Here is a 25,757-nt window from a genome sequence, read left to right as displayed (position 1 = left end):
GCCCCTAAGTGCTGTGCCACTTCAAAAGTTGGGTCAAATTATTCTATACTGTGCTCTACATTTATTGTTTCCGGTTCTTTGGAGGAAGCTTTAAGATGGTCCTGCACAAAGAGCGCAGGGTTATAATTGCACTAGCTAATAATAATGACGTTTACAGTATCTTTTTTTTTTCTCTTCTTTTGGAAGAAATGTGATCTGTCATAGAAAACAAGGCTGTGATAGAATGGCTGAGATCATGGATGAATGTAAATTGCTTTGGCGAGGGGGTCCAAACCTTGATTATGATAAAAACTGAAAATCTGTTTAACAAAACTCACTTTTTTCCTCGGTTGTATACTATCAAAATAGGCCATAATATAACATTATTTTGACTGTGAGTCTAGATGATGTTCTAACCTAAAAGCTTTAGGGATTTTGGGATTTTTAAACTGTTGTGAACAGGTCTTCCAACGTGGTGAACACCAAGGAACATTTCCCTAACGATTAGAAAACTGAGCGAGGTTTTTATTATCTATTATTTATTCTATCTTTATAAGTTCCTCTTTTTTAATCTACTTTGACAATGATATATGTCTCTAATGTTGAGATTACATGTATTCACAAAATCAAGAGAGCTGGAAATGTTCTGTTTAACTAGACAAGATTTAGCTAATTATGTCTTAATCTAATTTTTAATTTATTCAGCTTTATATCCTAAAGTTGCTCCTGTAAAGAAAATAATATTAATTTGATTATTGGAGCCACTACCTTACTTGTAAAATTTGACTATTGAATGACTGTTAAATGACTTTTGATTATTTTACTCTTAAATTCACAATTCTTAAATTACATAAACAGCTTGCAACACAATCTGCTTGCCACCCAAAACCCAAAAACCCATTTACTCCCCTGTTAAACTGTGCAGTAAATATCCATAACATCCACATTTTATCTATTTTCCTCTCTCCATTTTCTTATACAATAAATCTACCATTCAGCTTTATTCTATCATAAAATCTGTCTTTAACAAGCAAAATGTTGCATGGCCACTACTTTATCTAAGAAGAATTTGAAATAAATTAAAATTAAAATAAAGCAGTAAATAAAATCAGTTGGGGAATATTGATATACTCCAGCGTAGTGATTAACGGATGTGGAGCAGTGCCTTAGACTGTGACTGTGTGGGTGTGGATATTGTGAATTGCACCATAACTGTATGTTCAGAAATGAACAAGACAAAGGACCTGTGGTGGTAGAACCCAGACTTTGACATTTTATGCTTTTACTAAAGTTATAATTTTACAAAATGTGGCTTCCAAGAACCTTTGCTCAGTGTGTTTCATGTAAAATTTGATCTTCCTACTTTCTAACTTTATGTTTGCCATCTTTTCATTCTTTAAGGAGAAAGTGTGCGAGATCATTAGCCGATTTACTCATCAACAACAATTGGATATCCATGACTGACATCCTCATGTTATTTATAAGATTGACGGACCAGCCAAAAAAGTGAAATGAAATCATATCTACTGTAATCAAACCTGTCCATTGCCTTGCTCACATTCTGGATGGGGCTTTTGAGGGACTTCATTTTGGACTAGTCTTCCTCACAAAACCGTCACAAATACATAAAAGTTGTAATGTATTTCCCATGATGCATTCAGGTGTCATTTTATTTCAATCAGTTCTTCACTGTTGACTCCAAAAAAACGTTTTTTAGAAAATATGTTGCTTCTTCCCTTTTGCTTGGGGTCTTCTTTTTCTTGTGCAGAGTGAATTTGAACAACAAAAATGTTGCACTATTAACTGAGAAATTCTCAGAGAATGTCATGGCTAGACCCTTAAGAGGATAAGCTTTTGCTGAGGTGGCTGAAGAAAAGAGAAATCCTGAGCAACGTATGTGATGTTATGTTTCTTTGATTGAAATCAGTATCTCCTTCACTGCAAACTCTGTAGTAGGACTGTAAGACTTAATAAGACTTTTTTTTCATGTGATAGAAATGTGTCTTTTGCCATATCTGTCATTCACCGGGATGATCATTGAAAATTACAAAATAAGCAGGACATAAACAGCATAAACAGGACAGGACTGTTGGTTGAGAAGACCCAATTTTCACAAACCTTTCTTTGCAAATAAATTGTTACTCACTTTCTAAAACCTTAGATCATGCTCATTTCATCCCCCATTACTGTAAAATGAATGGGCACAGTGGTTTTCGTTCCAGTGAGTGGTTTATGCTGAAAACAATACATTTATATGCAAAGAGACGCTCGTATCATGAAATGCATGCCACTCGGACACTCACTCTAACCCAGTGAAACCTCTGATCTTTATGCACCATGTATTTTATGCTGAATACATTTTGTCACAGTTAGCAAACAAAGACTTTGTAGTCTTGCAGTGGGTAGGGTTGTATTTTTATCACACACCCTGGCCTTTTAATGAATGTTTGTGTAAAGTTTAACCTATTGTAATAATGAGCAGCAGAGCAGCGATAAAGAGTGGAATACATAGACTTAACTACCCAGTTGAGTGTGCATTTGAACCTTCAGCAGACTCAGAAAAAAATGCACTAAAAGTTTCTATGTGTACGTACTTGTCCTTGAACATAATGCCAGCACTTTAGAGCAACTTAGAAAAATGAAAGACAAGAGAAAAACACCAGGAGTGAGCGAAGGGAAAACGTAACTTTTAAAGCCATGTGTTCAGAGCGCTGACAATCAGAATAGGGATGAGACCCAAAGTGCACTATGGGAGATCTGACATGAATTGCTGTGCTCTTGCTAATTGCTTTGTCATTCTCCAGCTTGCTTTGGTCTTTGCTAGCTTACTTTCCAAGGGTGGAGGGACATGGTGATGTCAACTCCAGCCTTCTTGGTTACAAGTGTGTGTCTCTGCAACAAGGACTGACTGATATTTGACTGATACCTTGGTGCTTTGTGAACAGAGCTGTCCCATATTGAAATGGACAATATCTGTAATGCTCTGGTAAACATGGGCCGGACTTGGTCCTCAGTCTAGGCTTATTGGTAACCTCTTGATGGACAAGAGTCCATATGAAAAAAAGAGGACCTTATCATGCAACCCTGCACTTCGATCATGGAAATGTTCTTCACCATCAACAGGGCTTGGACCAGGCTAACTGGGATGGGACAATTTCAGTGTTGAATCTGCTTTATGTTTTAAACAAGAAATGTTAAAATGTTTATGCGCCTTCTGACTCGAGCATCAATAATATATACAACCGAAATGCAAGTTGCCACTTTTGATGTTGCATAAAAATCTACCTTTCATTCCCATCATGGTATTTGCCATCACCAGTTTCAGTTGTGTAGTCCAAGAATACCTGATTTCTTTAAATGCAATACGGAAAAATCTGCTTTCTAATAAAAGTCCTTACTTCACCATACTCTCCTGTTTCACTTGTCTCTGTATGTTATCAAGTGATTTCTTTGTGATAGCTTTGTCATGAGAGTGGAATGAATACTTCCAGGGATTTGCCCATTGCTCTCTCCCAAATACCTGTTACTCAAGATGATCCCATTTCAAAATATTTCACCCCAAGGAACTTTAACATTTTTGGTAGTTGTGATGTGTTGGAGAAATGTGCAGTTGTCCAAAATGTCCAAGATGCATGGAAAACTGAAATTTCTAACTTGATGTGAATAATATCTTTTTTTAATTAAAAAGACTTTTCACTGAATAGTTAAATATTACATGTGTCATACAAAACACACAGGAGTGTGATATGAGCAAGTTTGTTATTTGTTCATTAAAGATCCCTACTGTCAGATTATTGTAAAACATAGCAGGAAATTGTCAAGCAAGGCAATTGCATCTCATCATGACACAAGTTTGCTCATCTGTCTTTTACACATTTACATTTACTGGAAAGCCACAATAATAATTAAAGTAATTTTAACAAAAGGACTAAAGATTGCCAATTTATACTTAGCTGGAGATATTAGGCTACTGGCCTTTTATCAAACTATAGCCCACACTTAACTATTATAAACTTTTGTAATTTGTGTTATGAAGCCCTATGTGTCACCAGCCTATCTGTTAAATGCTGTAGAACTGACAGTTTAATTGAATTCGACAGATTTAATCCCAGCAGGATGGAGATGTGAGTAATGGTTTGGTTCACAATATTACAGATTATAATATGACCATATACAATTGAGAACAAACCAAACAATTACAGTACATATTAACAACAATAACAAAATAAAAACTGAAAAATAAGTGTGAGTGCACATGTGCGTGTGTGCGAGTGTCCAAGTGTGAGCGTGTGTCTGTGAGGGGGACATTGGCCTCAGCATCTGGACATGATACATCAAAAATATGAGTAAAACAAATAAAACAGACACAAAAGCATGGAGAAAAACAATTACAATACAGCAGTTACATGTTCTTTTGTCAGGTCGGAAAAGCTATTCCATAACTTGGTACGAAAATTGACCTGTGCAAGTAAGAACTTTAGGAGGATGAAGAGTTGAGTATGAATGAACCTGCGAATTTAATTTAAAGTAAATCTGAAACTGCTCAGGAATATAAGCTTCACAGGACTGTATTTTATAAATAAAAACACATATTTAAAAAAAATAATTATGTTATGAATAGTCATGATCTGCGGTTTTTGAAATATCGTCAGGTCATATCGTACAAATCTAAAAATTAACCTCGTAACATTTTAAACCATCTGGAAAACGTGAAGGACGCTCTGGGTTCGATTTGACGTCCTGTGGCGTCATCACGTTTCTCTCCGAAATCGCGCGGTGTGATTTTAGCTCGGTCCTGGCAGACTAAATGTGGCACACCAGAAGTTTCGCTCACATACAGACAAAGTTGGAAGAATTTAAACAGCGGCTCTGCTCGAAAAACACACCAGCTTCTGTCCTTCAAAATGAGTGACGACACGGACTCCCCTCCTGAGAGGGAAATGAAGGTGAGCTGTGTTGACAGGTTAGCATGGTGGAGCTAATGTTTGCTAGCACCTGTGTCAATTCATTCTCAATGGTTAAGATTTTCTGTTTAGTTAACCCTATCCCAAAACTATTTACATTGCCATATCAAACACTTCAGACATAATTAACAATTAGACTTCAATAGTCTTGTAAGAAAAAGCTGTCGCAGCAACTTTTACCTTGTCATTTTGTGGCTAGCAACTAGCGAGATAGCTATCAACATGTTTACGGGCTCCACGAGAGGTGATTTCTAGCTCAATGTGAGTGAAATCAAATCATGAAATACTAGTCAAATTCAATACATTTTACTGTAACGTTACCAAAACAGGGCTTTCATTTTGCGTTGGCTACCTGTGTAGTCAATAACGTAGTTTAAAGCAAGCTAAAAAGTTAAAGAGAAAAGTAGCTTAGCTTATGCTGCTTCAGTTTTTACTTTGTTTGGGATTTTTGGCTGCCAGACAATCATGTTAACACACAAGCCTCGTTTTCAAGCATGTTTCGCCATATTATTGTTTTTCTGCTAAGGTGGTACCATATAGTTGACGTCTGCAGTTTTCGAATTGGGACCACACATGTTTACCACCCATCACTGTCCTCAAATATTGCTTCTCTTTCGTTTTCCAGGATTTTCAGTTTCGTCAGATGAAGAAAACAAGAGTTTTTGAGCCTGCCGGAGATTTGCCGAAGGAGAGATCTAGTCTGCTTACCCTCTCAAACAAATTTGGTCTAACTTTTGTTGGGCTGGACAAAACATTTAAAGTTTATCTAACAAAAGACGTTCTTGCTGCTGATAAAGTTGATGGTAACTCCAACGAAATAGGTATGAATTTGACTATACTGTTACTTACAACACACTTCCACATCATATCTTATTCACAATGGACTTAAACTTTCCTCTTTGTCCTAGTTGATGGAATAGCAGCACTGGCAGAGGTGAATGTGGAACTGGCTCTGCACCACTTGGCTCTCAGTTGTGATGAACTCACCCTGTCAGTTTGCGGCACGTCTGACGTGGCGGGTTTGTCCCTATCATTCTACGATGTCCGAACCTTCATGAACAAGGTAACTGCATAACTTTGCTCATTGTGCCTGTGTATTTGTATTAGACACACATCATGTGTCTCAGGTTCTTCCAGGGCGCTCTGTATAAAAAAACATAGTGACACTTGTTTGTCAGTTTTGCCTTTTCCAAATGATTACCTTACCGTTGTTAAATATTGACCGTTATAATTTACAGTGTTTGTAAACCTCCACTGTAGATGGGACTTCTAGTAGTAGCTTTATTGTCATTATATTGAGGGTCAGACAACAATATAACGAAATTTAGATAACGCTCCATGAGGCATAAAAACATTCAAGACAATTAAAACAATTTAAGACATAAATAAAACATGAATAATCTATTAGAGCAATAAAGTGCATTATGCAGTGCAAACAGCAGCAATGCTTGTTTTTAAGGCACACAGGTTATATTATTACACAAAAAAGGGTTTTAGATTGTAGTCCTCCAGTGAGTGAGTGGGATGAGGGCAACAGATCATGTTTATTAGTTTAACTGCTGATTTAGGTGACTTTGATGGCCAGGTATTCTGTAATTTAATATCCTAGGAGCTACCAGATCATATCAATCTAAACATTTATCTTGAATTTTATTTTATTTTTTCAACTTCATAATTTGTGTTTGTACTTCCAGGCGAAACCACAGAAGTTCCCTTTTGCATCACTGCAGCCAGCAGTGCCCCCAGGAACCTTAGTGCAGGACTTGAAGTGGAGTCCTGCTCTAGCATCCATGTTGGCTGGCTGTCTGTCTGATGGCAGTATGATAATTTTGGATGTTACTGACAGTGTCAAAATGCAGTCCAGCCTACCTGCTTCAGATGGCATCACATGCAGTGAGTGAGACACTGAGCATAATATCTGCATATCTCTGTTTTGCCATGGCTCAAATGTAGTAAATGTACTGTTTTATTCATACAGTTTGCTGGAGTCCAAAAGGAAAACAAGTGGCTGCAGGGAAATTGAATGGCACAGTCAGTCAGTATACACCAGTAAGTGAACCGATCTCACTATAATTGAAAATACAGCCTTTATTTCACCTTGAGAGGTGCAGCACACAATGGCTGACAAGATGAAAACTGATTTTTCTCCTTTGTTGAATAGACATTAGAAGAAAAGAAAGTGATACCAAGTGCACCCTTCTACACCTCTGATCCTGTCAGAGGTAAGATGGATGCTCCCATATCTATGAAATTCAATAAGATCTGTGATTTGCGCCATATAGTGAGCTGTTCATCCTCCTTATTGATTATTGTTAGCGTACAATGGAAACGTTTATCTGTAACCATTATGTTAATATTCTCATTTATTGAGTCTTACTCATTACCATAATTAAACCCATATTTTGGCTGATATCTCTCTTTCCTTTTTCTCACAGTTTTGGATGTGCTGTGGCTGAAAACCTTTGTGTTTGCAGTGGTATATGCCGCTGCAGATGGGTCCCCCGAGACCCCTCCTGAGCTAGTGTTGATCTCCCTCCCTGTGAGTACGCCCTACATCCATAGTAACATTTAGATTTTTGTCAGGTTGCACCCCTCCGATCTTCAGTGCTGTTTTAGTTGTTGCTTCAGTAGATACATTTTACCATATATTTTACAACATTTTAACTTTTTTTGTCAAGGACACTTTCTCCACATAGCCACAGCATCAATGTGAATTAGCAAGTGTGGCATTTTATGCTCTGCCAGGTTATGTATTGCAGCTCAAAATTCAGCCTCTTGTTGGTTATAGAGCCAGTTGACAGATTATCACACATGTGCTTGTTTATATCAACTATGTCTCAGAATATGAATTTGCAAATCACAGCTGGATGTTAATGGACAGCGTGATAATGCATACCTCTCAGTATTTGTAGAGGAATTCTTATTCTGGTCAAATGCTGTTATCGAACAGCTAAAATGTGCTTCCACAATACAGAACTTTCATCAGGTGCTCCAACTTGTTAATGTACCATAAGTAAATGTTTTAGACAGTGTTCAGTTTTATTCCTTTTTTTTTTCTTTATTTAATCTATTTTACAGAAAAAAGATGAGAAGGTGGAAACAAAGTATCTGAACTTTGGTGACATAGTGTACGGCTGCTGCATTGAGCGACAACACCATTACTTCCTGAGCCACATAGAGGACTGGTAAGAATTATCACAATTAATGGGCATAGATGGCACAGCAGCCACCCAAAACTGTGTTCACATTGATATTCCCTTAAACACTTCACTGTGTTTTATTTTAATCATGTTAAAATGGAGTAAAAATTTACTATGCTTTTCCTCATTTATTTCATCCAGGGACCTTGTTTTTGCAGCATCAGCAGCTTCAATTGAAGTCAGCGTCATAGCCAGACAAGATGACAAGGTACCCTCTGTAATTCAGTGATAAGCTGAATTTTCTGCGCTTAGATGTTACAAAAATTGAATCTTGTCAAAATGTTTAAATGACCACTGATTCATTTAAACATTTCCTCTTAAATTCAAGCAGATAAATAAACTGAGATCAGAATACATTTGAAAGGAAAACATGACTTCATGTGTGTTTGAGATGATCTGAAGTATCAAGGAGAATGACATACCTGTTCTATAAAGTTCTTCACACTTCAAATAATGTAGGCAAGCAGAGCTCTCCCCATCTACAGTCAATAAACTTAATGACAGATTTTTAATGATTGATAACTGTTTGATTACAGTTAGATCAGCTTGTGGATGTGCTGAAATTCTTATTCTCAGTAAATTCTCAAAAAATGTCTGTGATGTCAATGAACTGTTGTTGTCCTTTTAGATCTGGGAGCTTTGGATCCTGGAGGATGCCGGTAGGGCTGAGCTTCCCGTGTCTGAGACGAGTGAAGACACTCTACCCCTGGGCTTAGCTATAGACTACACCAGCCAGCAGGAGATCTACATCAGTAAGTTAATTTGACTTTGCATATACTTCCCTTCTTAACCTGTCAGAGCAGTTTGCACTTTTACACAATGGGACAACACCTACCTTTGAGTCAGAGGTGTGCTGTTGAATGTTGAAGGTAATTTCCCTGCAGCAAAGCTGGCACTCAGAGATGGTTGTTGGTTGGCAGACAAACACCTATATTGGAGCCTAATAAAGTCTTTTTTAGTAATGTTCAATAACAAGTTCAGTTATACTTTCTCTTGAGGAATTTCTGAGAAGGCTTGCAGTTTAAAAATCCTCTCAAATATGTTTTGAGATGTATAAAAATGCTTTGCTATTATTAATCATTTGTGTCTGACAGGGTTTTACCAAACAAAAGTCAGTTGCCAAGTTAAAAATGTTAACATTACCATCAGGTTATTTATTTGTTAGTTAATTAAATGTCAGAAAATTGACTATATCCCAATATAAATATAACTGCTATGGTTATCAAAAATGTGCTGACAGGTGTTATACTTATGGTACATATTATATAAGTGCCCACTCCTATTTGCAGCCATATTCTCTGCCATGATGTAACTGAAATTACAACCTGTCCCTGTAAGATTTAGGAAACATTATATTATTCATCCCCTCCCAGTTGAAACTCCTATTTCTTGTTATTTGGATATCAATTTTTTAAATCATAAATGTTGTTGCATGTGGACGCCAAGGCTCACTGGATGCACCAGGGTTTTTCAGAAAATACTAGAATGACTGTATGGACAGAGTAGAGAAAATTAAATCAGTTTAGGCATGTTTGTCCACCATCTGCCACTAGCGATACCGCCCACCCCAATAAGGCTGATTCAATCAACATAAATGTTTTGTTCTATGAATTTAAAAATATTTCACACTGAAATTAAAAAATGTAAATCTCAGGGCTCTTTGGCTTTCTCACGTTGTGCCTCCAGATTTCTGCAAACTAATGATCTCTGTAGTTTAAAGTTTGTTCGTAGGCATATTTAAGATCTACTGGATGGAGAACCGGGGGCGTTTCTGCTGTATTTAAGTTAACTCTCAGTTCATAATAGCTAGCTTACCTCCCATCCTCGTCATCTTTGTTTAAGCTTTAAAACATTTTATGGTCAACAATCAGATGAAGCTGAAAATCCTTCAGGCGTCTGTGTGCATACAGCATCCACTGCAGTGCTCTATTGCAGCTTGTGTAAAGAATAGTAATAAGCTACTGTCTCAGTTCACTGTTTTATCTTAACTGGACCAGTCTGCCAGACATTCACGTAGAGCTGCTGTTGCTGTCTAGTCACATCTCTCCCTGCTCACTCCAAGAACTTGCTCACCAGCAAGAAAAGGAAAAAAAAAAAACCTGCAATTTGAGCAACATTTTGACATGATTGTAGTCTGATCAAAACCTTTATCTGAATTGAGACATTCACTTCACCAGAGAAAGTGAAGGGAGTGTAACGAGAGAGTTGTCTGCAGAGAAAAATTGCACTCATTAAAATGGCTCAGACAAGCTAGAGGACCACAACAAACAACAAAGCTCTGACAATCCTGTTGCAGAATGCTGATGAGGTTTACCGTGTGCCTCTCCCTTCTGTTTACTTTCTCTTTTGCTTCTCACTATCTTTCAAAGTTTAGTTTCATAACTGACATTAAACTAATCATACCGTTTTTTTGTTAGGTTCCTGTTCTCTGCATAGTGCGCCTGTATTGTAGAGAACTCATATCATAAATCATATTGTTTCTCTAATCATAACACTTGACATTTTCTGTGTTTGCTCGCTATTTGTATATGAATATTTGTATGTATTTACTGTGTGTGGGTGTATGTGTCAGGCTGTAGTAGATGTAGCTGTGAATTTATGCATAGTATACAATACTGATCCACTGGAATAAACAGAAATGGAAAAATACAGGAAAACAGTCAGAGTGAAGAATAGTTTCAGATATCAGACACTGCTTTAGAGCCACAAAAAGTGTTCAGTGTACTTTTGTGATGTATCTGAAATGTGTAATATTGACACATGCATTTTATTTTAGAGGAATGAATACTCACTTTCATCATTAATATGTCGGTTTAGACTGGATTTGCCTTTTTTGCCTACAGCACACTGTGTGATTCTTGGAAAGTGCTGAAAAGTGGGTGTGAAGTACAGGAAAGAGTTGGGGTGGGGAGAGGTTGAAGAAGGGGAATGCAGTGGGCTGGGTTCTTATTTTAATATAAGATAACACCAGCTCTAACTGACAGCCTTTGTGCTCAAATACCATCACTCCTTTCATGACAGCTTTGTATCATCATGAGCAAAGCAGACGTAATGTGCAGACAACACTTGCTCTTAAAGGTGACATGTCCCACAGGTGAACGTTTGTAAAAGTGTTCCCAGCAAGTCAAAAGCTCAGACTTCAGCCAGCTCTGAACCCTTCATTTGCAATGTTACCTCTACTTCCTCTTCATGAGCTTCCCTGGCTCTATGAGTATGGATATCAGAGGAGGTGGAAATGGGGGAGTTAGCTTAGAGGGAGCTTGAGTAAGTTTGACTGGAGAGTTATGTATTGGTAGATTCTGTGTAATTATACCCAACACATTTTTTAGTCTTCTGTTCAGCATAATGTCAGCAATTTGTCTTTTGTCTTTTGTCTGACTGTCTGTATCTGATCTCTCCATTCTCTCAAAGCTGATGAGAAGACCTTGCCCCCAGTGCCCACTATGCTGATGCTGTCCACAGAAGGATTACTTTGCCCATTTGCTCTGCTTAACCTCAATCCTGGAGTTAAGCAACTGGTGTCAGCCCCCGACCCTCTCCCCTTGGAGGGGGAGAGACTGCCAAAGCCAGGTGAGAAAGCCAGTGATACCAACATTTTGCCAGATTTTTTTTTGACATTATAGGCTTTTAAGAAAGATGGACATATTATTCGAATGAGTCACCAACTAGTTTCTAAAGTGACATTTTAAAGTGTGTACTATAGTTTGGTGGTTTCGTTTCTGTTCATAGGCTTTTTGGCAACCCAACCATCCAGAACTGCTGCCTCCACCCCAGCTGCCCCAGCAGCATTCGCAAACCTCGGTCTTGCCTCAGCAGCTGCTTCCACTCCTCCAGCCCCTGCTGCCTCTGCGTCTCCATTCAGCATAGCTCCCACAGCGCCTGTGTCGTCATCATCGTCAAGCTTCACTTTCTCAGTGCCATCTACCTGTGCCACCTCCGCTCCATCTGCTCCTTCAGTATTCTCCCTCGCGGGAACCACACCTTTTGGATCGGGACCTTCAAGCTTCTCCTTTGCCTCTAAACCTCCCTCTGATACCCCCTCTGCACCCTCAGCATTTTCTATCAGCGCCCCTTCCATCAAACCATCAGCAGTGGCGACCCCAACTCCGGCTCCGGCTCCAGCTCCAACACCCCAGAGTACTGCCACTGCCTCCGCACTTTCAGTGAAATCGAATCTAAATGAGAGGTAAACTATTAGTTCTGAGCAATCACAGATTACAACTTTCAGACTGAGGCATTAAGGCTTGTATACATACATACATACATACATACATGCATACATACATACATACATACATACATACATACAAAGACTTAAAGAATCTGTCTGCTCTTTCCTAAGATTCTCAGCATTGGAGACTCCAGCACCAGCCTCACAGTCTTTCTCCTTTACTTCCCCTTTGATCAAAAGCGGTGTGTCCAGCAGTGGTTTGACCGCCCCTGCACCCGCAGCCACTAAGTCACCCGCCCTGTTAGGTAAGAAAGTCCTGAATTTACTGTTACACTTTGCACAAGCATGTAATTTCATTTTACTCAATGAATACTTGATTAAATTAAGTCTTAAGTACCCATGGCTTGGGTTGTAATTCTATTACTGTTGGTTGTGTCTCAGTCCCAGTGCGTCCAGTTCAAACCAGCACACCACCCTCAGTCGTCCAGAAACCTGCTCCTGCTGCCCAGGGCCGTGTCCAAACCCAACAGGTCTCCACTGCTTAATTATGAGATAACCTGACTTATATGGTTTTGTTGATATTTTGCCCAAAAATCTGTTAGAAGACACACACATGCACTATATGGACACATTGAAAGCACATAACTTTCATTATTATATTGGTTTTCACCTACATTTCAGTTAAATTACCCCTGCTGTGCAACTGGTAATGGTTGCTACTAGCGACAGAACACCCAACTGAAACCAACTGTTAATGACAGAAAAATAAAAAAACAAAAAGTTGGTATTAGATAACTTAAATTCTTTTTAATTTTACTTTTAAGTTGGCGTATATGAGATGTGTGTATTTGTCTGCATTTTTACTTAATTGTAATTCTAGGTTTTGATGTATTTTATCACTTCTCGGTACAGGCAGCTGTTAGTGTGAAGGCCCTAGAGAAGCAGCTACAGCAAAAGAAAGACTCTGATCCCATCATGGCTGGTATATTGGAGGAGGTGAGACAACATTATCCTGTCAGCTCTGGAAGTACAATGTACCACTTAAATTGCATCTTGGTTACTTGCTAGATGCAGAGTAACTGTTCTGTTTGTTTTGTCTGTAATTTGATTATATTATACTCCACAGAACGTCACAAATTATGGTCAAGACAGTTTGGTTTCTTCGGTTGAGTGAAGTGTTCAAACTTAGCATAGTAATAATGTCATGTTACGTGTCTGCTATAGTGATTTAATTACCTCCAAATTAAAAGGGGTTACCACACAAACTACTTCTTACATAGTGGGTGTAGACATTTTGGAAAAACTTCTCCCTAACTGTAGCTAATCAATATATGACTTGTTTTAAAACGAAGAGTAAAAGAGATAATGGAATATGGTGCAAAAATTTGGCCTGATGCTTTGTCAAAATGTTGTTTTAATATTGAGACAAATGGGGTACACTTAAAAATAAATTTCACAACAAACACCATAAACCTAAAATTGCAAAACATTAATAATATCTAATACCGTCTGACTAAGAGACCAAATAACATTAGCTAGGTTAGCTTAACAGGCTGTTTCCCAACAACTACATAAACACAACTACTTCTAAAACAAACACATTTCTCCATATATGTATATATGAATCAAAAACAGGCATAACCATATTTACAAAGGATTGGCAGAAAAGTTTATAAAATATCACTTGTAATTTTTGGAAGTTGTATTACAACTTGTGATGCTATTGACTTCCTGTGTACATAGTTCATTGCTATTGATTGGATGACGCTGCAGATGTTTCCCAGCAGCCAATTTAATCATTACACCTTATTAGCTGCATAAGACATTTCTTAGCTTTAATAGTGCAACTATATATTTTTTAATTACTAGTTTAAAATTAACTAGCTGTAAATAACAACTTAGAAAGGACTTCATAAAAACTTAGTGAATAATTTATGAAAAGCTGGCCCAACTCAGTCCTCAGTCCATTAGGTTAACATGTTATGTAAACCAGTTGTTGAAATGAGTCTTGACTATTTTTTCTTCAGACAGTTTCACAGCTAAGCATGTCTTTGACTCGTCCTTAGATTGCACACTTCCAGAAGGAGCTAGATGACCTGAAGGCACGGAGCGCAAGAGCTGACTTCAAGGTTGGCCCTAATGAGGAGATGAAGGAGCTGAGGAAGGAGTCAGAGGACCTCCATATTTTCACTCTGGAGATAAAGGAAACTACAGAGGTATGATGAAAAAAACCACAAAACATACAGATATTGCTTTGACAGACCCAAATCCATACATATACATATACAGCTGTTGTGTATGTTTAGTTTAATAGATGATATTATTATAGCACAACTGTTTTTAAAACTTTTATGTTTCTTAGTCTCTCCATGGGGATATCGGCACACTAAAGACCACCTTACTGGAGGGCTTTGCTGGTGCAGAAGAAGCCAAAGCTCAGAGTGAGCTCAGCAAAGACAGAAATTACAGGCAGCTGTTGTACAAAAAACCTCTGGATCCACGCAGTGAGGAACAACTCAAGGTGAGATGCAGAAGTACAGATGAGTGGATACTTTGTGTAAAGCCTTTAAATGAAATACCACATCCTCATAACATTTCTTTTCACCTTAATTCAGGAGATACGCAGGCTGTACCAATATGTCACGTTTGCTGTGGAGGATGTCAATGATGTGCTGGATGTGGAATGGGAGAAACACCTAGAGAAGAAGAAGAAACAGAAGTAAGCTTAAAAGATGACCTTCCCTCTGTTTAAGCGATTAATGCACACTGTAAACATTTTGTGTTGAGTAGGACTTTAATTATTCATTGTAAAATAATTATCTTCTTCACAGACACATGGTCGTGCCGGGGCGTGAAGGTCTGTTCACGACACTGGCCAACAACCTGTACATCATCAACCAGCAGAAGAACAGGTTGGATCAGCTGGTGAAGGAACTCACTTCACTGCATCTCTACAACAAGACTACCACTGTGCATATAAACCACAACACTGCAGCAACAACAACTGCTGGGTAGGAGCTGGCAAAGAATGTGAAAATATCTGGTATAAATTAGTATTTGAGTTTGCTGTGAGAGGAGAGACTCTGTGGAGTAGATTTTGTAATTAGAAACCTCACACTTCCAGTTAAATTCCACTCTAATGGGCAACAATGTGAATCTACAATGTTTTTTTATTTTTTTTTATTTTAATAATAAAAACTAAATAAGTTCAATTTAGCAGGTTATGTGTTTAAGATAAGATATTCCTTTATTATTCCCACGGTGGGGAAATTTACATAACTGAATCACATAATGACCAACTTGATAATCACCTATAAAGATTGCACGCATTTCTTTCAGTGTAGCAGTGTGTAAATGTGTTTGTTTGCAGCTTAAAACAACTTGTTTCTGTGTTTGTTTGTGTTTTGTTTGTTTTTTTCAGTTTGGAAAGTGAGCTTGAGATTTTAAGGGATGCATTCCTGAAAGCCAGACTGGACACGACCCCTCCTAAGACCAAATCCAAATCTCCAGGTTTGAATCTTAATGTATTTTTGATATACAGTCCAATAAATATTTTTACATTTACACATTGTTTTTTTTTTCAGGCTTTGTGCTTCAGATTCACTTCACATTCAATTTGAAATGAAATAGTGGCTACTTCATATAAGTGCTAAGCTGAGATATTAAGGTAGTTTGTTTTCCAAAATCAACAATTTGGTAGATTCTAATAAAAAACCAGGCGCTCACAAGAAAATGCTAACCTGCTGGGCCAAGGAGCAGTCTTGTTTTAAAGCTGAGACTGTGCTGTTTAATGTATTGACCTTAATGTCATATAGTATCCATTGCTTGATTTCAAATTGAATTTAATGAAGCAGTGAGTGAAGATCAAACAATGTGTAACTGTCCAAATACTTACAGTCTGCACTGTAAATAATAAAGGATAGCACAATTCTTAACTTCAACAAATACTAACATATACATCTCTCTCCAGCTGTCAAGATATCACCGGTTAAACAGTCCCAGCTGCGTAACTTCCTGTCAAAGAGGCAGATGCCTCCTGTTCGCTCAACTGCACCAGGTACACACCTCTCAGAATCTTTGTTGATTTTTGGTTTGTAAATTTGTTTGAAAAACGTGTTTGTGTGAAAGTTACTCAAATAATTGTCAAATTATTCTCAGAACATATTAAAACAGAAAATGTTTAAATGAATAAGTCTCTCCTTTTCTAAGAAGATACTATGAAATAAAATGATCTGAGAGATAACAATAGTTCACTTGCAGTTTGACCAAAACCGCAAATACTTCCTCAAAATTCAGCATTTGAGGAATTCCCTGATGACATTAATTTCATATTGAAATCCCCTATCATGATGCAGGCGTTATTTTGATTTTCTTCATCTGTTCTCTTCTAGCTAACCTGTCTCGTTCAGCCTTCCTTTCACCAAAATATTATGAGGATTTGGACGATGTGAGCTCCACCTCCTCCCTGTCCCAGTCCCTGGAACCTCACCTGCCTCACTTGGAGCTGGAGGAGGAGGAACTTCAACAAGAGCCCCTTCCCATGACTGTCATACCCCCAGCATTGTCCACCCCACGCCACCCCACTGTGGTGAGAACTCCATCTATCCAACCAGGCTTTGGAGCCATCCAGTCCACCCCTCTAACCAAAGTCCATGCAGTACAGGGCATGCCCTTTGGACTCAGCCCTATTGCCAGTCCTGGTAAGTAAATCACACCAATGTCAGCTGTAGAGTTCATCAAAGATGTGATGCCGCACATAGTTATTTGTCATTCAAAGCCATGAAATGACTGCTTATTAATATCACATTTAACAGCTGCTAAACATTAGTAGACATGCTTTTATAAACGTTGCTCACTGTATTGACATTTCAGTTCCAACCAATAAGATCAACCTTAGTGGGGCTGACAGCACTGCTCTTGCCACAAAGACAGTGAAACATGGAGCTCCACCAACTGAGAGGACTGTACCTGTCACCATTCCTGCCCAGCAGGCTGCAGCCACTGCCGCTCTCCGAAGGCAGATGGCCAATCAGAAGACGGGTAGGATATATGTGTAACAGTCACCAACTTTTGACTGCAAGTGAAAACAATTATGTGTTCATTTTTAAATGGTAATGAAGCTGAGCCACGTCAAGTTTATAAGAAGCTGTTTGTTTAGTATTGTGTTGTTATGCCAACTGTAATTCACCAGGTGGAGACACAGACCAACTGGCAGCTTTAAGCCTCAGCTCAGTGCCCCATCATTTTTGAGTTGTTAGTTTCATTATAATTCAAATCATGCTTGAATCACCATGGAAACATGACTCAGTTCATTTAATTACCTGTCTGGTGTGCTCTGTGTTTTTTATATAAACATTGTTTGTGTGTTTCAAAGTTCAAAGTCAACTTTATTGACACATATCTGTGTGTGAATTGCTCACATTTGTATTTGTGTGTGTTCCAGCTGTCGTCAGTGCTTCCTTGACAGAGTCCACATTGAAGACGGTTCCTCAGGTGGTTAATGTTCAGGAGCTTAAGGATAGAGGGCCTCCTGTGCCAGTTTCTACTATTATAAGGTAAAACACAAACATAATAGATTTTTTGATTCTCAAAAGTTTGGGTTTACTTAAAAGCTTTAAACTCAACATTTGTCCATTGTAGGGTAATAAGGAAATTCTATTGCTTTTATGATATCCGATATGGCGATATACGAAAGTGATTGATAGCATTTGGTCATACTTTCTGTCTTAGACTTCTCTTAACTGGGATCCAAGGACTGAGCCCACTGAGATTCATAAAGCACTCTGTTTGTCTTCTGTTTTATTATTGAGCATGTTATCTAACATTTTTGGCATTAAATCATTAGTATTGTGTGAATAAGCCAATGCACACAACTGTCAGATACCAGCATTGTTTGAGGACATGGAACATTTGCATCCCAGCTTGTTTTCTCAAGCCTTGAATTTCTTCCATATTCTCTCTGTACTCATCATTAATATATGCAGATTTTCTCTATTTCTGCATAAATATGACCTGAAACGTGATTAGATTTTTACACAAGTCCTAAAACTAGATAAAGGATACTTAATTAAACAAATGAGACTAAAACATTCAATGTATTCATTTACTTTTTGAGGAAAATTATTACATCTTTTTCTATCTTTCCTATTTGTGTGAAGCAAAAATATATGAACCCTGTGAAAGTATGTGAAAAGTTTGTTTTTGGTCTTATCCGTCCATAAAAAGTTTCCAGTTGCTTTCTGGCTTATCCATGTGGTCTTGAGCAAACTGTTGCCGGCAGTGATGTTCTTTTTGGAAAGTAGTGGCTTTCTGTTTGCAACTCTGTTACACATACCATATACACCATTGATGTTCAATGATGAACATTCACTGTAGCCACTGCAATAGAGGACTTTGGTTTTGTAGATGCTCACACAAATATGTAACACTGGATAATTAACAAGTGTAAGATTTTGGATTCATTTGTTTAACTGGTGTCTCTTTATCTAGTTTTAGGACTTTTCATCACATTTTAGGTCATATTAATGCAGAAATAGAGCAAATTCTAAAGGGTTCACAAACTTTCAAGCATCACTGCACATAATGAGTGTATATTGAGTTCTCAGGCACTATGACTGATTTCAGGTGTAGAGCAGTTTTCAATTCATATTATACTCAATTCGATACATTTTATACAGTTTCTCCTGAGCAATTTTGGAAGCTCACAAATTTTTTCCTGCTTTAATCCCTGATAACCTTACACCAAACAAGTATGCTGGAGAATGGAGCCAAAACCCTTTTATTCATGTTTTTCATTTGGCTCTTTGGCTCCATTCTCTCCATGAGTCATACTTACCTTTTTTTACCTGCACCTTACTCCTTCTGCCCCGCTGGGCTGTGCTCCACTTTTGTGCTTGATATTTTGGCAGGTCATCCCTCCTTAGGGCTTTTCCTATTTAAAGCCTGCTTACAATAACAAATAAGCAAAGCAAGGCATTGTGAAAGTAAGATGATTATAAAAGTGGGCTTTTCCCCAAACCTGCACCAATGTACTATTTCCCACTGTCATACAGTAATGTTTGAGAAATTTCTTCAAATGATTCCCAGCACAATATAGAGAAACAGTATGCACACTTTATGAGAACAGAATCTTAACGTTTTCATAAAAAATACACATATTTGGGTTAAGTCTATGTTATCAATAATTGAAATGTGAAATGTTAACCAAACAATCAGAATGAAAAAGTTATCAGAACATGATTAAATGGAGAGATTAATGTTGAATTATTGTCCGGCCCGACACAAGTCAAAATTTGGTTGCATAGACTAGATTTTTTTTATCTTCCAATTACAATATGTAGATGGGGCTAAATTGTAAGGTATTTGTTGTATTTAGTTCTAAAAGGACAGAAGACCAAAATCACTCACTACTTCGTGTTCTGCTCTCTTCCCCAGCTCATCAGTACCAGATCCAGCAGCTCTGGCAGTTCAGCAGGTTTTCGCAACTGTATCTTCCAACCAGGCCAAACGAGTGAGTGCCATCTATCACTCCAACAGCTGTCATTCATCTTTTCACATATTTGTTCATCCATACATATGTGTCACTGTATCACTGACACATGAATGACAAATAATCCTCAAATTTAAATAGTTTATGAAATTCAGAATTTATAAATATCAGCCATCACCACATACACTTAAAAAAAAATAATAATAAATTAATATGTGAAAACATTGACTTACAGTGAGTTGGGATTTATAAGTAGACCTGCACAATGCAGTCACAAATACTATTTTTCAGTATATTTTTGTACTCAAAAATCAAGCAAGCATGAGTGTTATAACCTGTACTCACATTTTTAAAGACCATTCAACTTGATAAAAAAATCACAAATTACTGACAGTTTTGCATGTGAAGATAAACCATTAACTGCATGGGTGAGAAATGTCCCAGCTCCCTCCCACAATGATGTTACAAATTGCAGTTGGGTGACAGGGGAACTCCTCACACAAATCGTGATCACAGTTCAAGCCCAAGTTCAATTTAATGGCAATGACCCAAACATACTGATCTCATGCCGCATGTATATATACATTGTATACTTGCTTCTTTTTTTCTACATCTGTCTCAAGATCCCAGCTTATTGCACCTGAGCTGTAACCTGTGTTCTAGGAAACTTGCATAATGATTTTTTTTTTTTTTTTTAAATCTCATAGGCACAAGAGATGTATACTGTTCATTTCTTACAGTTCGCTTAATATTCACTGTCTGCAGAATTCTAACCAAGGTATCCCGAAACTGTCCACTGAAAGTACAACCACCCCACAGACAGGCTTCATGTTTGGTAAGCACTGTTAGATACACATGCATAAGATCTCTTACATATTGGCCGTATTTGACTGCACATACCAAATAATGTGATGTTGTTACTTTCATGATAGATTTTGACTTGATTTTGTCTTTCAGGTAATTTAGCCAAAACAGACGGTTCTGCTGCTCCTGCTAGCTCAGCAGAACAAAGCGCCAGTAAAGGTTTCTCCTTCTCTTCATCGTGAGTAAATTTATAAAAAAGAATCAGATTAAGGATGCATTCTGAAGTCAATAGAGAGCTTTACATTGTTTATAATGGGCAATGTTTGATTTGTTTAAAGACCCAGTGTACTAGAGAAGAAAGATAAAGTTCTAATTATGTTAATTGTTTTGTTATCCTTTGATATATGCCAAATATATGTTTAAAAAAAAAAAAATAATAATCATGTTTTCTTTTTGTATTAAATTTTTTTGATGACTCATCATCCCACAGTCAGAGGTGTTAACATAAATATATCCAATCAAAGTGATATTGACAACCAAGTAGCCTCTTACATTATGTAAGACTGCACTTGTTTGTTAGATTGTAGATCATAGTAGCTAGTGGAGTAATATCAGGGGTCACAAACCTTTCACAACATAATGTGGTTCATAATAGTGTGTCTAATTTAAAATGTATCCCTCAGCTCCTACCTCTTAATCTAACCACTAAGGTTTGAGAGGTATGGCTGAAGGTGACCAGCTCTGCATTTCGGTGATTCTCCAAAGACTCAAACAATTTGATCCAATCCCGGTCAACTTGACACCTTTTCCAGACATCTGCTTCACTCGGAAATGTCTCACAATGCAGGGGCTAAAGATGCTCTCACTGTTGTTACATTTTGACTTTTTTTCTTTTTTCTTTTTCAGGTCCACAAGCTTCAGTTTTTCTTCAGTTACACCAGCAGGTGGAATGTCACAAGGTAAAAACAATACAACAGCTTGGTATGACATAGTTGTAGGATAATATCAAGCTTACATGTCCCCCTCATTTTCTTCTCTTTATGTCTCTCCAGTGAAGGATGTGAATAAATTCTCATTTGGTGGAAATGGCAAGATGTTTGGTCAGACTGGAGAGGAGCCACTCTCCTCCACCTCCCCTGCTCTTGGCACTGGGTCCCCCACCCTACCTACAAGTGCATCAGGAGAAGCAACGAAACCCGCCTCCAGCACAGCAGCCATCAGGATAGAGCCACAACCTCCTAAGACAATTGGAGGAGAGACTCTGGGCAGTTTCTCTGGACTGCGTGTGGGTCAAGGAGAAGAAGCTAAAGATTCCTCCACCAAACCCTCTGCAGCCTCATTTACCTTTGGGGACTCTGGACTTGGTGTGGGCAAGGGTCCAGCACAGTTTAGCTTCGGCGCAGATCTCATGAAGTCTTCAGAAGATTCTACGGGAGCAGACTTGTCCAAGGGGGCAGCATCGGGTAGTTTGTTCAAACCTCCTGAATCAAACGCCAAGCTGGCCTTCTCTGTTCCCCAGTCTATCTCCACTGTCTCAGCTTCACGTACGTCTTTCAGTAGTCTCCTTACAGCCCCCCCTGAAGCATCAGAGGAACCAAAAGCTCCTCCACAACTTTCAGAATCCACACCGCCCCCTGAAAAGGAAGCTGCTGCTGAGCCCCCTGTAGAGAGTGTCAGCTCATCTGTAATACCTGAGCCAGCAACAGACACAGACACCACAGAAACCTCAACAACAGTTAAAGCACCAACACCTCCTTTAGCCACAACTACCCCTATTCCAGACCCTCCCTCCTACACCACTGCACCAGCTGAAGCAACCCCTCCAGCACCAGCCAGCTCTGCTCCCACAGTAGAAGCCACCCCAGACTCCACCACCACTACCATTGATCCTGTGCCCACGTCAGAGGCTGCCACTCCTGCGGTCGTGCCCGTCTCTCAGGTCACTCCAGCAGCATTCCAGATGTCCACTTCTGACAAGCCAGGCTCCATTTTTACTCAGCCACTTCCTGCAACAACAGACAGCGGTTCCCTTGGAGTGACACCAGTAATCAATACAGTTGCCACAGCAGTCGCCACTCCCACCCCTACAGTTGCTAACAGCACAACAACTACTTCTGCTAGCACTGTGTTTGGGCAACCTGCTGCACCTCCAGCCTCCTCAGCCCCCGCAGCACCAGCATCCACAGGCTTTGGCTCAGCTGGGTTTGGTACATCAGCTGGAACTGGTTTTGGCAAGTCAGTATTTGGCCAGGTAAGTGGCTTCGGCCAGCCTGCCAGCAACACCGGAACAGCCAGTGGCTTTTCTTTTGGACAGTCAGCATTTGGAACGAGTTCCAGCAGTGCCACCACTGGGGGAGGTCTTTTTGGTGCTGCTACTGCGACCAATGCGAGTTCATTCTCCTTTGGTACAAGCAGTGCCAACACAGCCAGCAGCACTGGCACAGGGCTGTTTGGACAAAGCACGACCCCGGCATTTGGGCAGAGCTCTGGATTTGGCCAAGGATCTGTGTTTGGGAGCAACACCACCACATCCTCATCTACAGGATTCAGCTTTGGACAGTCATCAGGTAAGACTTAATGGTTAATGATTTGATGTTTTAAGGATACATGAGTAGCTCCTTATTCCTGACAATGTAGTAGACAGTGTTGAAAAGTTGTAAAAACAAGAGAAGAAGGTAACTTTTAACCTTCTTCTCTTGTTTATCACCTTCTTTATCTGCCTTTGCCTTTATCAATTCAGTTCCATTTCTATCCAATTTCTACCTCTCACTTTTGTCATTTGTAAGGGTGTGACGAGATCTCGTGAGACAAAACGCGACGATATTTCTCGTCTAAGTGAATTTTGTCTCGCGAAGCTATAATTAAGGGGCGCACCAAAAAAAGAAAAAGAAAAGATGATCCAATTTCTATCGATCATTCGCACGTCATGTCTTCTTTTTATAATGTCACATGCGGATCAGTAACCTTGTTACAGCTTCTACCTGCTGAGAAGATCTCAGTCAAAAGTATGAGATGAGGAGAGGAGCAGTGGTAAGTTAACCTCAGGTCTCTACACTGAAAGCCTGAGGTAGGAGGAGCAGGGAATCTAGCACAGCTATGGAAGCCTAATGATGCAAAAAGTAAAATGAGTCACGCTACCAAATTATAACACAATTTATATGTTGTTCTTCTTGTGTATTCATGTGATACAGTATTTGTGCAATTTACTTTTATTTCTGTGTTTTTTTATTTGCAATATATTATAATTTTTGATAATTGGAAACTTTATTTAATTTATATTTATATATTAGAATTTTTTTCTACTCTTTATAATTTACTTTTTGGTATTTGTGATTGTATATAACTTTTGTATTTATGGTTGTTATTTCCATAAATACAAAAATTATCCATCTATAAAATATCCATACAGTGCTGCATACTGCATATGATAATTATATATTTAGAAAGTAGAACTAAAGTAATTCATTGCAAGATTATTAATTAAAACATTTCAATTCAATTTCCATTTTGTGAATTTTAAATAAAAGAACAATCATGTATTTCCTCATTGAAGTTTTCTTAAAAATATAGTTAAAATCTCGTCTCGATCTCGTGAACCCAATATCGTGTCTCGTGTCGTCTCGTGAGCTGAGTGTATCGTCACACCCCTAGTCATTTGGGTTAATCTAAACTGTTTCCTTCCATGTGCTATGGCATATGTAAATAGTGTAATGCATTATTACACCTCAGCACAACATCCTCAGCTCACAAAATTTGGACTGGAAGTAAGTCTGTTGCTATTTATAAATTGGAGAGATGGCACCTTCAGACTATCAAAATGATGTGGTATACAAGGTTCTCAATTTCAAACCAGTCAGCTGTAAAAATTAAGTCTGCCAGGGGCCTGTCATCACTCAGAGTGAAGTTATATTTACTAATCAGAGCTACGAAAGAATATGAAAATTTCAACTCATTCGGATCACCAGCCTGCACATATTGTGGTGATTAAAACCAAATATGTCACTTCTGTCAGTTTACTGCCGTCAGCTTGCTAGAGAGAAGACTTTGTCTGTAGTGTACTGCCACCATGAGGGGGTCAGAGGTGTGGCAGCAGCTGTGAAATGAGGAGTGTTGTAGTGATCTGAGTAAGGTGGGGTGGCATGAGGGAGTTGTCCCATTCCCAAAGATTCTCTAAATTCCCGATGCAGTATGGAAATGTCTGAGGCTCTGTGGACAGCTGATCAGTGTATCAGCTCAGCAGTTAGAAGCAGCTTGACGCTCCTATCTGCAGACTTTATGAGGGTCTGACTTTCCAGAGTCAACTCATTCTGATTTATGACACTGGGTGAAGAAAGGGCATGTGAAGCTATGTAATGGTAAAAAGTTTGTGTGGCATCACTAGCTTCATGACATCTATTAATGCAGAGTAACACAGTGAAAAAATGTTCCCACCGGTTAATACATTTGTGGCTACATTGGTGAGATAAGTTATTAATTGATGATGCTCAATGTCTGCTGAGTGCTTACTTTGATCTTTAACATTAGATTTTTGTTGTGACTTTCACATTAAGACTTAGTGACGGTGGGCTTCAGGCCGCTGCTAACAGGTCCTCATTGTACAGCCGGTCTGCAGTGCACGCACACACAAGGATGAGCCAGAGGACAGCGGCCATTAAGAACCTGATCCAGAACAACCAGCTCGCCTCACCAAAGAGAGAGACACACTAAGAAAGAAAGACTTGAGAGCAGCTGCTCACTAACAGCTACATGTGTTTACAGCGGAGTGCAGGAGAGAGGACAGATGTCTCACTCTGCTACTCTGTGCTGTGACTCTGCTGTTGTAATGGACAGTAATGGCACAGACACTTTCAGTTTATAATTGTAGTATTAAACCCATTGAAGCATGGGTTTTACTTCCACACCAGTAACACCATGTTACTCTGACTACTGCGGCAAGCCTAGTGCAGAATGAACAGAGTTTCTCAATCTTGACTGTATTTTTTCTTTCCTTCTTATTACAGGTTTTGGCTGCTCCTCCGCCACCCCTGTGTTTGGCCAACAACCCAGTGGTGGAAGTGTATTTGGACAGGTATCATGCCCTGATTATGTATAGTTTACAACATTTAAATAGTTTTATTGAAATTAAATTTGCTCCATTCTTCTGCACACAT

The 25,757-nt window shown here is 38.7% G+C and overlaps 1 protein-coding gene across 4 annotated transcripts in view; it reads left to right on the top strand.

Moving 5' to 3' along the window:
* The first annotated feature begins 4,768 nt into the window (after window positions 1–4,768).
* Window positions 4,769–25,757, top strand: part of nup214 (nucleoporin 214) — a 32,928-nt gene continuing 11,939 nt past the window's right edge. For 3 of the 4 annotated variants that reach the window (XM_062434760.1, XM_062434761.1, XM_062434762.1), the window contains exons 1-30: window positions 4,769–4,925; window positions 5,569–5,764; window positions 5,852–6,006; window positions 6,638–6,836; window positions 6,922–6,992; window positions 7,105–7,165; window positions 7,379–7,482; window positions 8,022–8,128; window positions 8,285–8,351; window positions 8,772–8,895; window positions 11,555–11,713; window positions 11,873–12,329; window positions 12,486–12,619; window positions 12,756–12,844; window positions 13,227–13,310; window positions 14,381–14,530; window positions 14,677–14,835; window positions 14,930–15,033; window positions 15,146–15,325; window positions 15,736–15,824; window positions 16,285–16,371; window positions 16,706–17,014; window positions 17,187–17,354; window positions 17,758–17,869; window positions 19,749–19,824; window positions 20,569–20,638; window positions 20,761–20,845; window positions 21,514–21,566; window positions 21,660–23,174; window positions 25,608–25,675. In XM_062434760.1, the coding sequence (XP_062290744.1) occupies window positions 4,884–4,925; window positions 5,569–5,764; window positions 5,852–6,006; window positions 6,638–6,836; window positions 6,922–6,992; window positions 7,105–7,165; window positions 7,379–7,482; window positions 8,022–8,128; window positions 8,285–8,351; window positions 8,772–8,895; window positions 11,555–11,713; window positions 11,873–12,329; window positions 12,486–12,619; window positions 12,756–12,844; window positions 13,227–13,310; window positions 14,381–14,530; window positions 14,677–14,835; window positions 14,930–15,033; window positions 15,146–15,325; window positions 15,736–15,824; window positions 16,285–16,371; window positions 16,706–17,014; window positions 17,187–17,354; window positions 17,758–17,869; window positions 19,749–19,824; window positions 20,569–20,638; window positions 20,761–20,845; window positions 21,514–21,566; window positions 21,660–23,174; window positions 25,608–25,675 (5,274 nt within the window). In that variant the 5' untranslated portion in view covers window positions 4,769–4,883. The remainder of the gene's footprint in view (window positions 4,926–5,568; window positions 5,765–5,851; window positions 6,007–6,637; window positions 6,837–6,921; window positions 6,993–7,104; window positions 7,166–7,378; window positions 7,483–8,021; window positions 8,129–8,284; window positions 8,352–8,771; window positions 8,896–11,554; window positions 11,714–11,872; window positions 12,330–12,485; window positions 12,620–12,755; window positions 12,845–13,226; window positions 13,311–14,380; window positions 14,531–14,676; window positions 14,836–14,929; window positions 15,034–15,145; window positions 15,326–15,735; window positions 15,825–16,284; window positions 16,372–16,705; window positions 17,015–17,186; window positions 17,355–17,757; window positions 17,870–19,748; window positions 19,825–20,568; window positions 20,639–20,760; window positions 20,846–21,513; window positions 21,567–21,659; window positions 23,175–25,607; window positions 25,676–25,757) is intronic. The other variant, XM_062434763.1, reaches the window with a different exon arrangement.

This window comes from Scomber scombrus, chromosome 15 (assembly GCF_963691925.1).
Source record: "Scomber scombrus chromosome 15, fScoSco1.1, whole genome shotgun sequence".
In the NCBI taxonomy this organism is placed as follows: Eukaryota; Metazoa; Chordata; class Actinopteri; order Scombriformes; family Scombridae; genus Scomber; species Scomber scombrus.
The sequence above is the reverse complement of the archived record's forward strand: the minus strand, read 5'-3'. Positions and strand labels throughout refer to the sequence as shown.